Source organism: Camelus dromedarius, chromosome 5 (assembly GCF_036321535.1).
Source record: "Camelus dromedarius isolate mCamDro1 chromosome 5, mCamDro1.pat, whole genome shotgun sequence".
NCBI classification, from domain to species: Eukaryota; Metazoa; Chordata; class Mammalia; order Artiodactyla; family Camelidae; genus Camelus; species Camelus dromedarius.
In genome coordinates, this window is record NC_087440.1 from 53,438,228 (window position 1) to 53,451,428 (window position 13,201).

A 13,201-nucleotide genomic window follows, 5' to 3' on the forward strand; every position below is an offset into this window, starting at 1 on the left:
GCTTAGGTAGTTGGGATGGCTTTAAGATAGTGTAGGCCACTTGAATGCAGGACAAATATATGAGTAGATTAATTTTTCTTTTTTCAGCTAAATATGCAAAAAGCACAGATCAACTATTTCTTTATGGAAATGACTATTACATGAGCAGGGACCAGAGAGAGCACTTAAATAAGATCATTTCTTGAGGGGACCTCACAGAGTTAGATCAACATAAATGGCTGTTACGGAGCCAAAAAACAAAACAAAACAAAAAAAACAGCTTGTTATGCTGAAACAGTGTTTTGGAATCTATATCAAGTAAGAATTTTCTTGAAAATAGAAAAAAATTGAAAAAATGCATGAAAATTAGCAATTATAAATATGGAAATTGTAAAATTAGATGTGGTTAAAAAATCCAAGGAAAAACTTTTAACATAGTTTTTTGTTAAAGACAAAATCCAGTATTAAAAAAAAAAAAAGGAGAGGAACTGCAGAAAAAGGAATGAGAAGTTAATGATAAAAGTTATTTTAAACTGCTAAGATTAAGCTTTTACCAATGCATTTTCAATCTGCTGAAAATTAAGAGACTGAAAATATCTCTTGCATCCAATAATATTAATTTTTCAAAGTGTACCTATGCCACTAAAGAACATTAAATATTTGTGTTGAAACTAGATAGTAGCTATGGCATACCAACAGTGCTAGGGTAGTGTCACTGACATGTGAAATAACTAGGAATGATTAAATTCTTTACACTATGAAATCCTTCTATATCTAAGTATATTACATGAAAAGAATAGTGAACCTCTTTGAAAGCTCTAGGGCAACAAAGAAAGGAAACAGATGAATGCTTTTTTTCCCTCTCTAAAAGGCTTCTTTTTTGTAGAAGCATATAGGAGTATCACATAATTTAGTATGCTCAGTGTCTCAGCGGTAGTCGAGTTTCAGGATCACTACCATTTAAGATTAGAAAATAAAGGCAGAGAATATGTATAAAATAGTCTATAATGTTAACATTCAAGCTGATCTCATAGAAGAACTGCTTCAATTTTTCAATGAGCAGAAGAAATCTAGGTAGATCATTTTTGTAGTGTTCTGAATGCTATTCCTGACATATACCATACCGAGGGTATTATCTTTATTCTGCATTACATTTTCCGGAAAAAGAAGTTGTGGGAGATTAAAGAACGATCCTTGAAGTCTGAAATCTGTGAAAAAAAAACACAAGATGCTGTAAAATACTGGCTGATGGTTACAAATGGCCTTCAATGATGCAGCAGCCAGAAGTTAGAACAATACTCCCATGTAAGCTGATTAAACCCTGCATACATAAAAAAGTACACACTTTGGTTCTTGTGAAGAGCTCCTTCATGGAAAAGGCAATCATAATTAACGTTCAAATATAATGTCATCATCTGTTAACACCCAGATATCCTCCCAATTTATAGTTCACTGAAGTTCTAACCTAGAAGCATACCAGTGCTAAAAGAAACAGATCTTTTCTTTCCATATGTTACAAATGCAGGATAGCACAAGAAATGAAACAGTAAAACCACTGGAAATAAGCCTATAGTTTTCAAAAGAAATGAAGAACAGCTATGTAAGATGCTTCAACTTGATGTCAATAAAGTGGTTTCAACTGACAACACTAACTCTTCAAAGATTGATCATGAATTCATAGTCTGTGTCCATCTTACCCTCAAAAAGCAAGAGAATCAAAGTCGTAGCTTCAGAATAAAGGTTATTAAGAAGAACTGAGGCAATCAAAGTGAGCAGAAAGTAAGGAAGGAAGCCAGAATCACCTAATCACAGTGACTAAATTCCAGAAAGGAGATTTAAGGAAAAAAGGTTTTATGATTTACAAGATACAGCCAAAAAAGCAATTATGAGTTTAAAAATTTGTCTAAATCAAGATTACATAGAGGAGTATATTACCAAAACAAGTCCAAGAATTAGTAAGGCAATCTTGGAGATTTGATTTAAAAGTCATAATTCTACTGTAGTAAGTAGTCTAATTTTAAAAGTTGGACTTTTAAAATCTGTATCTAAAGGTGAATATATCTAAATAAGAAATCATGATTAGCTCATAGTTAGCTGAGTCTACAGTTGGCAAGGAATTTACCATTAAGACCGACAAAGAATTTATATGCAAGAATGACAGAAAAAGTATTTTGTTAAGGTATCGAGATATAATAATGTAATACAGGGAAGCATTTCTACTCATTTGTCTTGAAAGAAGAAACAGGTTTCTTTACTATCGTTTTGAAATTCCTATGTTAAATAGTAAGAAAACTAAAGGTCAGTTTTCTCCCCTCAGATCCTAGAGACTTCTCTGTATGACTTCCCTGGGGCTCAAATTCTCCCCTGTCCCTTCTCTTCCCTCATTCACACTAATGTTCACTAGTATCACTGTTGTGCACTAACAGTACAAGGAATTGTGACTTTTTACCTGGACTCTTATAAAATTCTTTGAAATTATTTTTCCTCAGAAGTTTAGAGTAGTTTTCTTTTGATATCTGCATGTTACACAGAATTTTGTATTTTTACAATGTCATGTCTGATATTAAGCAGAAGTGAGTTTTAGGTCAGCAATAGTATAGAACTCTCATGAGAGAACTATGAATTTTGTACAAACATCAAAATCTAAAATGAATTCTCTAGGCAGTGTTTAAAAGGCCTGCAATTATAAAATTTTCAGTACTCAGAGTCTGACACAGACAGCATTAGGTTAAAAAAAAATGCTATTGGCCTAAATAGTAATGTACAGTTCAGGAATGGCCAGGATAATTCACCCTGGAGTGGGGCTGACTATAGAGAGAGCCAGCCTCCAGGACTGCCACACTTGAACTTCCATTTTAAGTAAGTTTTATGAATGGCGATGAATGCTGGTCTTTTTAAAATTCAGAGTAGCAGATACAATAAGAAAACAAGGCTCTAAGTATCTGAAATGGAATGTACAAACATTTTTGGAGGAAGAAAGTAAACTTTTCTTCTTGTAATAGTTACAGAAAAGTAGCAAGTTTCAGAATCTACATTTCCTTATGTAAGTCAATGGAAAACTAGGTCTTAGTAGTCTTCTACTGGACACTTAAAAATAAGGTTCAAGTTTAGATCTCTGGAAGTAAACATATACTATGTGTAATTAGTGTTTCACAACTATTCAAGATTTTAGACCTTATAAATCCACTGGAAAAAATTAAATAAAGCTCTATTCTAATGCTAAGTGAGACTGAATTATCCATTCATTCACCCATTTCTTGAGTGTCTACTTTACCCCATATAGTTGGGATAGGATTGGAAGCCATACAGTGGATCCAATACAATGAAAGCTTTGAAGGTTTTATAATTAGGTTAAATGAAGGGAGCCCTGGGATTAGCAGCAGGATGGTTTTGGCACAGCAGTTTTAAAAAAGTATCAAGAGTAGATACAGCATAGGTTTGAAGCGATTACATGAAGTTTTAAGGCTGAGAAGACCATGTTTAAAAAAAAACTATTTTATAAAAATGAGGGATTTGTCTTACGCTTGACGTGTAAGACTTCTGTGCCACAGGACCCTGATTATTAATGTTCTTAACTTAATTCATCAAAGCAGAGAGTAAAACTGCATTTACCTGGGGATTATTCTTAAAAATATAAGTAGAGAAATCATTTTTTCTTTAAAAGCTAATCATGCTTTAGATTATAGAGTTGACAGCTAGTGTTAATATCTTAATCCTCTCTGTCCTCCTGAAGCTTTAAAAAGATACCAGATAAAGCTGCAGAGCACAGTATGAACTAACATGCAGAGTCAAGAAAGCCAGAACTGCTATGTGGGAGGGTCTGCGTTGCCACAGTGGTCGTAGGAGGTGAGGCAATCGGCTTCTTCTCGTCTTCTATAGTGTCTCTTGAAATCTCAGATGGCTGCGATGCAGATGAACGTCCAAATCTTGAGAACAACATTCCTCCAAGTCCCTTTCCAATGCTTGCAGCCCCTGCATTTCACAAAACAGGGCAATCATTCTGCTGAATTACACCACATACCAAGCTAAAGAGCACCACCCATAATTACAGCCAGTTGCAGAGGGACCAAGCCCTAGTTATGTTTTTCCAGGGTGGAAACATAAGTAAGTTACAATTTATATTGTAGGTTTCTAAATAAAAATGGTGTTGAATAGAATAAAAATTGCACAAACTCTAAAAAAAGCTTACAAAGGAATAAAGACTATTAAAGTGATCATTGTTTATTAAAGTACTTCATAAGATTAAAAATGTTAATGAAAGAACCATGTCATTCATATGCGCATAAATTTACTATCGATATGCTTACTACTAAAGTTAAGTGGGTATGTTATAAAAAGCTATGAATAAATCTGCATGGCGAAGTCGTTATCAATGAGTGCAGCAGATAAACCCTATTTATGGCGCCATCTTGTGGCATTTTGTATTAAGGCAACTCATAACCAAAAGCAATAGACAAGTTAAAATGGCACACAATTGAGCTCCAGTGCTACGCCAAACATTGTGGCTGGTACCGCAGATCATTCAAAGAGAAATTAAGTACCTTTGCTGCCCTCAGGAAGGACAGGTTGACAGACTTGTAGGACATGGATCAGAGAACTGGTTGGCAGGGGTACCCTTAGCATTCAAGTACTCCCTCATTTCATGGATGAGGAAGCAGAGTATTAAAAACTATGTGACTTCCCGAGATCTCATAGTAAGTGACGTGCTCAAGATTTACAATGAGGGACTTTATTTCCCAGCCTTTTCTTGTGCATCCAGCTATCTCATATTCTTTAACTACAGGATTTGATCTAGTACTTCAGGGATTTGGCCCTCAAATTTGAACAGTGAGAGGGTAGTTAATTCTAAACATGAATATTAACTGTTGAATGTTTTATAATACAGAGAGTATTTCCAAGTACCGAAAATCTAATGTCTATATAAATGTGCTTAAATTCATTGATAAGGCATACTGAAGAGAAATTACCTAATATACTTGCTTTGCCTATGTTTGTTATAGATTCCCCATAGTGTCGGCGGGACAGGACTGGCGAAGTCACAGGGCTTGGTACTGTTGAAATGCCTTCATTCTCTGTAACTGAGGTAGGTTCTTTTGCTGGGTGAAGATAGTTTGGCTTCATGGACTCATAAGGTAGAGGATTAGAAGTATTATACCAGTGGATCTGCACAGGTGAAATGTTGCTGTAGTGTTTCAGTATTAACGGTTCTAGTCTATAAGCCTTGATTAAAAAAAAAAAACACACAACATTAAGATACAATGCTTGGATTTTAGTAAGCTGTTTATTCTTATTCTATTGTATGCTCAGCAGACCTTAGGTAATATTTTAAAAACCTGATATTCCTAACATGTATTTCTAGTTCTTCACAGTTAATAATATGTAGTTTGTCTAATTATGTATCCTTAATGATCAGACTATAAAACACAATTAAGAGTTAGTTTAGGCTAACAGTGCCCACTAATTAGTCTTTCAGAGAAACGGATTCATTTTTATTATGTTCTGATATCATCTAACAATTAGATTTATGTTAGTCTCACAAGCAAAACTGAAGCAGTAAATGGTAAACTAGAACATAGGAAGTAAGGTCAGTTTTTAATACCTAAGTTCTTAGTAAACCCTATTTTCGAACAGATTAATATAGTAACACATAAACTGGATGGTGATATAAGACCATCCGCCTAATGTGAAGTAAGGATGATATTGCAGAAAAAGTAATGGATGTGGCATCAGAATTCCCCGAGTTCATATTCTGGCCTCTGTAACTTATTAATTATATGACACTCACCAAGTCACAAGGTCTCAGAGCCTCAGTTTCCTGAGCTGTAGAAAGGAGATTACACTTCCTACTACCTTACAAGGCTGTTGGAAAGAATAGATAACTTGGGAAAAACTTCCTAGCGCAGTTCTGACATGAGCTATTAAAAAAAATCACAGAAAAACTATAAAACGAGTAATAAAAAATTTTTAACAATGAGTTCAGAACCCTCCTATTTACAATACAGTTGACCCTTGAACAATACAGGTTTGAACTGTGCAGATCCACTTATATGTGGAGTTTTTCCCCATGAATACATATTACGGTACTACACAATCTGCAGTTGGTTGAATCTGCAGATGTGGAATCGTGCGTACAGAGGGCTGACTGTAAAATTATACCCTGATTCTTGACTGTGCAGAAGGTTAGCACCCCAACCCCTGAGTTGTCCAAGGGTCAACTGTATAACAAAGTTTAAGATTACACAAAGTATACTGAAAGCTCAGAGTTCACCTACAAACTCAAGTTCATGTTTAATTTATAAGAAAGTGAGTAAAATGAATGTACATAATGAAATACTGAAAGTCTAGCTGGGTGTTTATACATGTTTTACTTAGTCCTAACAAACTTATGAGGTAAAACAGTATCATTTGCATTACATAGATAAGAAATAGTCTCAGACGTGACTTGGCCAACACTATGCAGTCTGTCTTTGAATCTAATACTAGATTCCAGTTCAGTGAGATTTATTTCTTAAATATAGCAGTTTTGATTCTTTAACATATGGGAAATTTTCTAAAATTCTAGTGTTTAGTCAATGCTATATTTATTTGGGACTAGCTAAAAATCTTTTAGAAGACTTTACACAATTATATAAAGCTATTTTTCAGAGAATAAATGTTATTTAAAATCGCTTGTTTTAAATTTAGTTATAGCTAGACTTGTCCCCAAAAGGATTTAAGGAAGTGTTTTTTTCTCATCTAAAAACCTTACTTGGATACTTGTGGTCTGATCAACATGGTGGAGTAGCAGGACCACAAGCTTGCCTCTCCTCACCACTACAACAAAACCACAACTGACTGCTAATCAACCATTGGAAAAAAAGACTGGAACCTATCAAAAAAGATCCTCTTCAATTGGAAACATAAAGAGGGAAACTCAGCGGGAACCAAGCAGGCATACTTGCGATATAATCAAGCCCTCTGTCCCTGGGGCGACCCACAAGCTGAAGAATTAAGTCACAGAAGCCCTCCGACAGGAGTGAGAGTTCTGAGACCCACGTCACGCTCCCCAGACCACGGTTCCCCCATTGGGAGAAGGAGACTCCAGGACATCTGGTTTTGAACACCACTGGAGCTTAACTCCAGGAGCCCCAGAGGACTAGGGGAGACTTTACTCTCTTGGGAAGCACACACAGAATTTCACACGCGCCAGGTAAAAGGGCAGAGGCAGTGACTTAATAAGAACCTGGGCCAGACCTGCCTGGTGGTTTTGGATGGTCTCCTGGGGAGGTAGAGGTGGCTGTGGCTCACCTTGGGGACATAAGAGCTGGTAGACATTTGATATTCAGGGAGTGTTCATCTACATGAGATTTCCTGGAGGCTGGCATCTTGCTTCAGTCATTAGCACCAAGACCTAGCCCCAACAAACAGCCTGTAGTCTTGAGTGCTGGGAAGCCTCAGGCCAAACAACATAATGGGTGGAAAAGCAGCCCCACCCATCCCCATACTTCCTAAGCCCTCAACTGCCTCTGGACATGCCCCTAGACATGGCCTTCCCAGCAGAGGGCCAGGACCAAGCTCCACCCAGCAGTGGGCAGGCACTGACTCCTCCTGCCCAATCAAAAAATGGGCAGAAGACTTAAATAGACATTTCTCCAAAGAAGACATCCAGATGGTCAACAAGCACAGGAAAAGATACTCAACATCACTAATTGTTAGAGAAATGCAAATCAAAACTACAATAAGCTGTCACCTCACACTAGTCAGAATGGCCATTAAAAAGTCCACAAATGATAAATGCTGGAGAAGATGTGGAGAAAAAGGAACCCTCCTACACTGTTGGTGGGAATGTAAATTGGTGCAGCCACTATGGAGGACAGCACGCAGATTTCTTAAAAAACTGAAACTAGACTTACTCTATGATCCAGCAATCCCACTCGTGGGCATATATCCAGAAGGAATTCTAATTCGAAAAAGATACATGCACCCCAATGTTCATAGTAGCACTATGTCCAAATGTCCATTGACAGCTGACTGGTTTAAGATGTGTGGTGTATATGTACAATGGAATACTACTCAGCCATAAAAAGGAATAAAATAATGTCACGTGCAACAACATGGATGGACCTGGAGGTTGTTATTCTAAGTGAAGTAAGCCAGAAAGTGAAAGAGAAATACCGTATGAGATCACTTATATGTGGAATATAAATAAAAGGACACAAATGAACTTATTTATAAAACAGAAACAGACTCACAGACATAGAGAACAAACTTATGGTTACCACGAAGTAAAGAGGGTGGGACGGGATAAACTGGGAATTCGAAATCTGCCTCTCTTGAGGAGTGATAGAAATGTTGTGGTGATCTTGATTGTGGTGGTGGTTTCATTGGTGTATACATCTATCAAAATTCATCAAAGTGTACATCTGAAATATGTGTTGTTCACTGTACAGGAATCATACCACAATAAAGGTGTTAAAAAAAAACACACTTTGCTTGGCATTAAATTGTTTACCTGGATGCAAGATCCTTAGTGTTTACATTAAAATTTTTATTTACAGTACAAACGTAATAGAGAATGTAAAAATCCAAAATGTTATAATTCCACCAGGTTAAAATAAATTCTTACACTTTTTCAGGTTTAATACATAGTATTTAAATATTTTCATTTCTAAGAGGATCTATCAAACACATCTCAATGTTGCAGCATGCTTTAGAGAAAAAATACTTAAAATGGATTTTTAAAAATTTATGGTTGCTCTATTATTGGTATTACAACTGGTTAAGTTTTGGAAGTCCAGAAGACTCCTGTCTCTTGTATTAACTGTCCTAGAGATAGTATTTTTACATTATGCTTTTATCCTACAAGTACAATATAAACAGAACATCTTTAAGGTATTTTACTACCTGGGCCTTAAGTTAACCAAAACACAAATATTTCAAAAATATAACAGATAAAGGCATACCTCAGAGATATTGCAGGTTTGGTTCCAGATCACTGCAATAAAGTGAATCACACTAATTTTTTGCTTCCCAATGCATATAAAAGTCATGTTTATACTATACTTAAGTCTATTAAATGTGTCAGAGCATTACGCCTAAAAAAACCAACACATACCTTAATTAAAAAATACTGATGTTGAAAAAATGGCACCAACAAACTTACCCAATGCAGGGTTGCCACAAACCTTCAGTTTGTTTAAAAAAAAAAAAAAGGCAGTATCTGCAAAGAGCAATAAAACGAGGTATGTCTGTAAATGAACCCTTTCTCATAAATTCAGCAGTACCTTGCAAGATTTATTATAGATTCTCTTAGGAACAATTTAATATTGAGAGGAAAATGTCCATATTTGGAACTCACCACTGGATCTGTTGGATGAAAAATGTTTAGTAATCGGTTACAGATCTCTCTAGGCAAAATATGGTCTTGACTTCCAGTGTTTCCTGGGCGGATGCCACGCAATGCCAAAAAAACTGCTAGTGGGGATCCCATACAGAAGAAATTTTCAACCTAAAATGACAAAGTCATCCTAAATTTTAAAAACGACAAAAGGTTTTTCACAGAATCTGGGCATAACATAATATATGATAAAATACAAATAATAAAATTATCTTCAAATATATATATTTTTGAATGAGCTTTGTCTAGATGGTATCTGCATTATTTGTTAACTCTATAACAACCATGAATTATTTTAAGCAATCTATCCAGAAGCAACTTCAGTATCTTTAAATCTAAGAGAAAATGACGAATGAGAATAAGGAGAAGGAAGATTTATCAAGCTACCCTTTTTTGGTAAAGTCATAATATATTAGGTGCTCCGAAACATATAAAGACAATAAGGCTGAGCTTTTGCACTTAGAGTTTACAATCCTGTTGAGGAGGCAGAGTAAAATAAATGTGTAATAGAGGGAAAATGTGCTGTATGAGAGTAGAGAAAGGAGTAACTCATCCCAACTTCGTGGGCCTTACAAAGGAGGAAGCATCTCCACTGGCCATAACAGATGAAAAGGATTTCCAAAGTTGGGGTTGGGATATACTAGGGCTGGAAAGAAAAATATGGAATATTGATAGAACCACATGAAGTAAAGCAGAGGCAGGAAAGAATCTGGCTTAATTCAGAGAATAGTCTAATGTGGTTGAAAAATTGGGTGTGGGGAAAATGTTATTTGGAATGAGAGTGTACAGAACACTGACTGACTAAGAAAGTTGGATTTTATAGCTAGTGAAACATTTGACCCATGTTTTAGGAGGTTAGTAAATCTGGTAGTAGCTTGTAAATGAATTGGAAAATTAAGAGGCTGGTGACTTGGAGACAAGGTAGAAAACTAATGAAAGAGTCTAGGTAAAAGATAATCTGAGCCCAGAAGGACAAACTGTTCCATTCAGAAATGGAAATGTGAGAGGATAGGGTGGAATCAACATGAATGCATGGAGATGGGAAAAGAAGGCGCCAGAGGCAATTCACAAGACTTGGGTCTGGCTGACTGGGAAGATACTGGTTCCATTAACTGTAACAGGAAATTTTAAGTAAATTATGTTTTTGTTCATAATAAGTTTGAGGTATCTGTAACATACCTAACAGGTAACAGAAGTTAGGATAAGAGATGTAGAATTGAATATATCATATCCAAGGCTGTGTCATCATCATATAAGTGATGTATAAAATCAAGAGAATGGGTGAGATAGCTTAGGAAGTACACAGAATAAAATGGCTTTAGATAGAACTATGAGGAATGTCCACACTTGATTAGCAGGTAAAGGAGGTAAAGCTATAAAAGAGAGGTTGAAAGGAGAAAGAGAATCGGGATAATGCAGCATCATGGAAGTCTAGGGAGGAGAGGGCTTCAAGAAAAATAAGGTGGTCAGGAGCACTGGATTATACAGAACATGACAGCTTCCCCTCCTAAATCCACCCTACCTCTCTTGTATGTCCCATATCTTGATGCAAGTCATCCCAATTCATCGCTCCCTCTTATCCCCAATATCTAAGAAATCATCCCAAAAGATTCCAACATTTCATTTCATCACCTCTCATCTGGACTATGCTGTTAACAGTGTCCCTACCTTCAATTTTATACACCTTTAATCTTTAATCTCTTCACCACACCTCTGGGGTGATTATTCTTTTCTTTCCTCAAATGAAAAAATAAATATAAATGAACATGTATTCTGAAATGGTACCTTTACATTAAAGAAAGCTTGAGAAAGTGCTTTTTTTTTTTTAAGGACTGGGGAACTTCAACATGTTTGAAGGTTGAAGAAATCTAACTTGTGTTAAGATAAATTAAAAATAAAAGAAAAATCATTTGGACTAATAGTGACAGGGCTGAAATGCACACACTTACACATGTACACCCTAGTAAAATGCTTTATGCATTGGTCAAGCACTTTATAAATGTTTGTTAAATTCATAGAATAAACAACTTTTCTTTGTTTATGATTCGTTTGCCATTTAACACAGAAAGGAATTATTCTTTCTCAGATAAGAGTAATGACTGCTTTAGTGTAATCTACATCCATCAAAGAATTTTAAAGGTGAGGAAGAACTTCAGGTGTTTAGTCTAACCTCCTTGTCCAGAGATGAGTAAACACATGAATGCAGAGATTTGCCTAATGTTATATAACTAGTTAGTGGCAAAGCCTCATGATCAGAACCAAAGTTTCCCAGTTTCCAGACCAATGTTTGTCAATATTTTTTAACTTTTTAAAAATTTTAATGACCTAACACTTTCATTCTGAAAATAAATCCATCTGCCAGATAATAGACATACAAACACTTTTGTTCCTTTTTTAACTCTGGAGTCTTAAGTATTAATTTGCCAATTCATCATATATTCCTTTTTAAATTTCGGATTTCCATATTTTTTCTCTATGAGTAATTAAATAATTAAAAATTCATATTATTAGACTCCTGACTATGTGTTAGAAGGACAGACAGTTACGGAGAGCACAAATTCTAGTAACGTGATACTGAATTTTGAGATTCTAATCTACTTTGTGGATCATACTCAATTCTTCAGTACAAAACCCAGGATATGAAAGAGGAGAGTTTACTCTACCAGATCAATTCTACATATTTAACACTGAGTATATATAATAATAGTAGTAGAGACAGAACTCAAATTCCAGGAGGAGATGACTCCAAAGACTCCAATTCTCTTACGACTTTTAAATTTATCTTATATAACTTTTAAATGTGTAAGTTAAAAAAACCTTTATAAGTCATAGAGATAGATTCAGTAAGAAAATTCTTACTGCTTAAAACAATTTCTGCATCCTTCCATTACCTAACCTGTATTTAAGTTCCTATGATAAATGAAATGGGTATCAAGAAGAGATAATACAGCACACTAGACCCATGTGTACATTCAACTGGAAATGAGTATTAGGAAACTTAAGTCACGCTCCATTTAACACTGCAAACAGACTGTTATTTAGCTATAGGCTGTGTCCTTCCCAATAGTTAGGTCAATGTCAGCGTCTCCCTGCCACTTTTTATTCTTCTGAACCATTGCTTTTGACAGCTCTATTCCGATGCTCAAAAACCCTGAAAAGCTTTATCAAATACAAGTTCCCCCTTTTTTTTTTTAAGCTCTTCCTGTTTCCCCACAGCCCCCATGCCAAGTCCTGTATATTCTAGCCAGACTGGTTTGCCCACCTTGGTCCAAACTAACTGGTGCACCCTCTGCTTGTGCTTTTGTCGTACATTACTGACTGACCGAAATGTCAGCTTTCCATCCCTGGAATCACCACTGATAGAATTCCACTTATTTTTCTTACCATATACAACTAGTTGGTCAGTAAAGTTTGTTAATTCTAAATACTAAATATTTCCAAGATCTGTCTCTATGTTTCTTGTCTCACTATTTGAGATTATTTGATATTTCTTGGGGGTGCTATGAAGTTGTATCCCTCCACAACCAATAACACTGCGTTATGCATTTTGAGAGCTAGGAAACCATCACGTCCATTCTTTTCACACTGCATGTATTCAGAAAGAATCTTCATTTGAAAGAATAATTAGGATTTCATTTGAACCCTAACATCATGCTTCAAATGCTGTTTGAAAAACAACTGAGATGAAAAATGAAAATCTCATCTGTCTTTCCTTACCTTAAATTTTAAGGCAGGTGTTTGTGTCATAGACGATGCCTTCAATCCTTGTAGCCGTTCTTCTATTTCTCTCAGCCTAGGAAGGAGTATGAGATTATGCACACATTCATATTTATAAATTTTATAAGT

The 13,201-nt window shown here is 35.7% G+C and overlaps 1 protein-coding gene across 7 annotated transcripts in view; it reads right to left on the reverse strand.

Annotated features, from left to right (window-relative positions):
• DDHD1 (DDHD domain containing 1) overlaps window positions 1-13,201 on the reverse strand; it is a 70,608-nt gene that overhangs the window by 6,439 nt on the left and 50,968 nt on the right. For 4 of the 7 annotated variants that reach the window (XM_031453752.2, XM_031453751.2, XM_064485965.1 and 1 more), the window contains 5 exons: window positions 13,073-13,148; window positions 9,317-9,466; window positions 4,947-5,199; window positions 3,760-3,951; window positions 1,104-1,187 (listed from right to left, as the gene is read on the reverse strand). In XM_031453752.2, the coding sequence (XP_031309612.1) occupies window positions 1,104-1,187; window positions 3,760-3,951; window positions 4,947-5,199; window positions 9,317-9,466; window positions 13,073-13,148 (755 nt within the window). The remainder of the gene's footprint in view (window positions 1-1,103; window positions 1,188-3,759; window positions 3,952-4,946; window positions 5,200-9,316; window positions 9,467-13,072; window positions 13,149-13,201) is intronic. The other 3 variants (XM_031453753.2, XM_010982935.3, XM_064485964.1) reach the window with 1 other exon arrangement.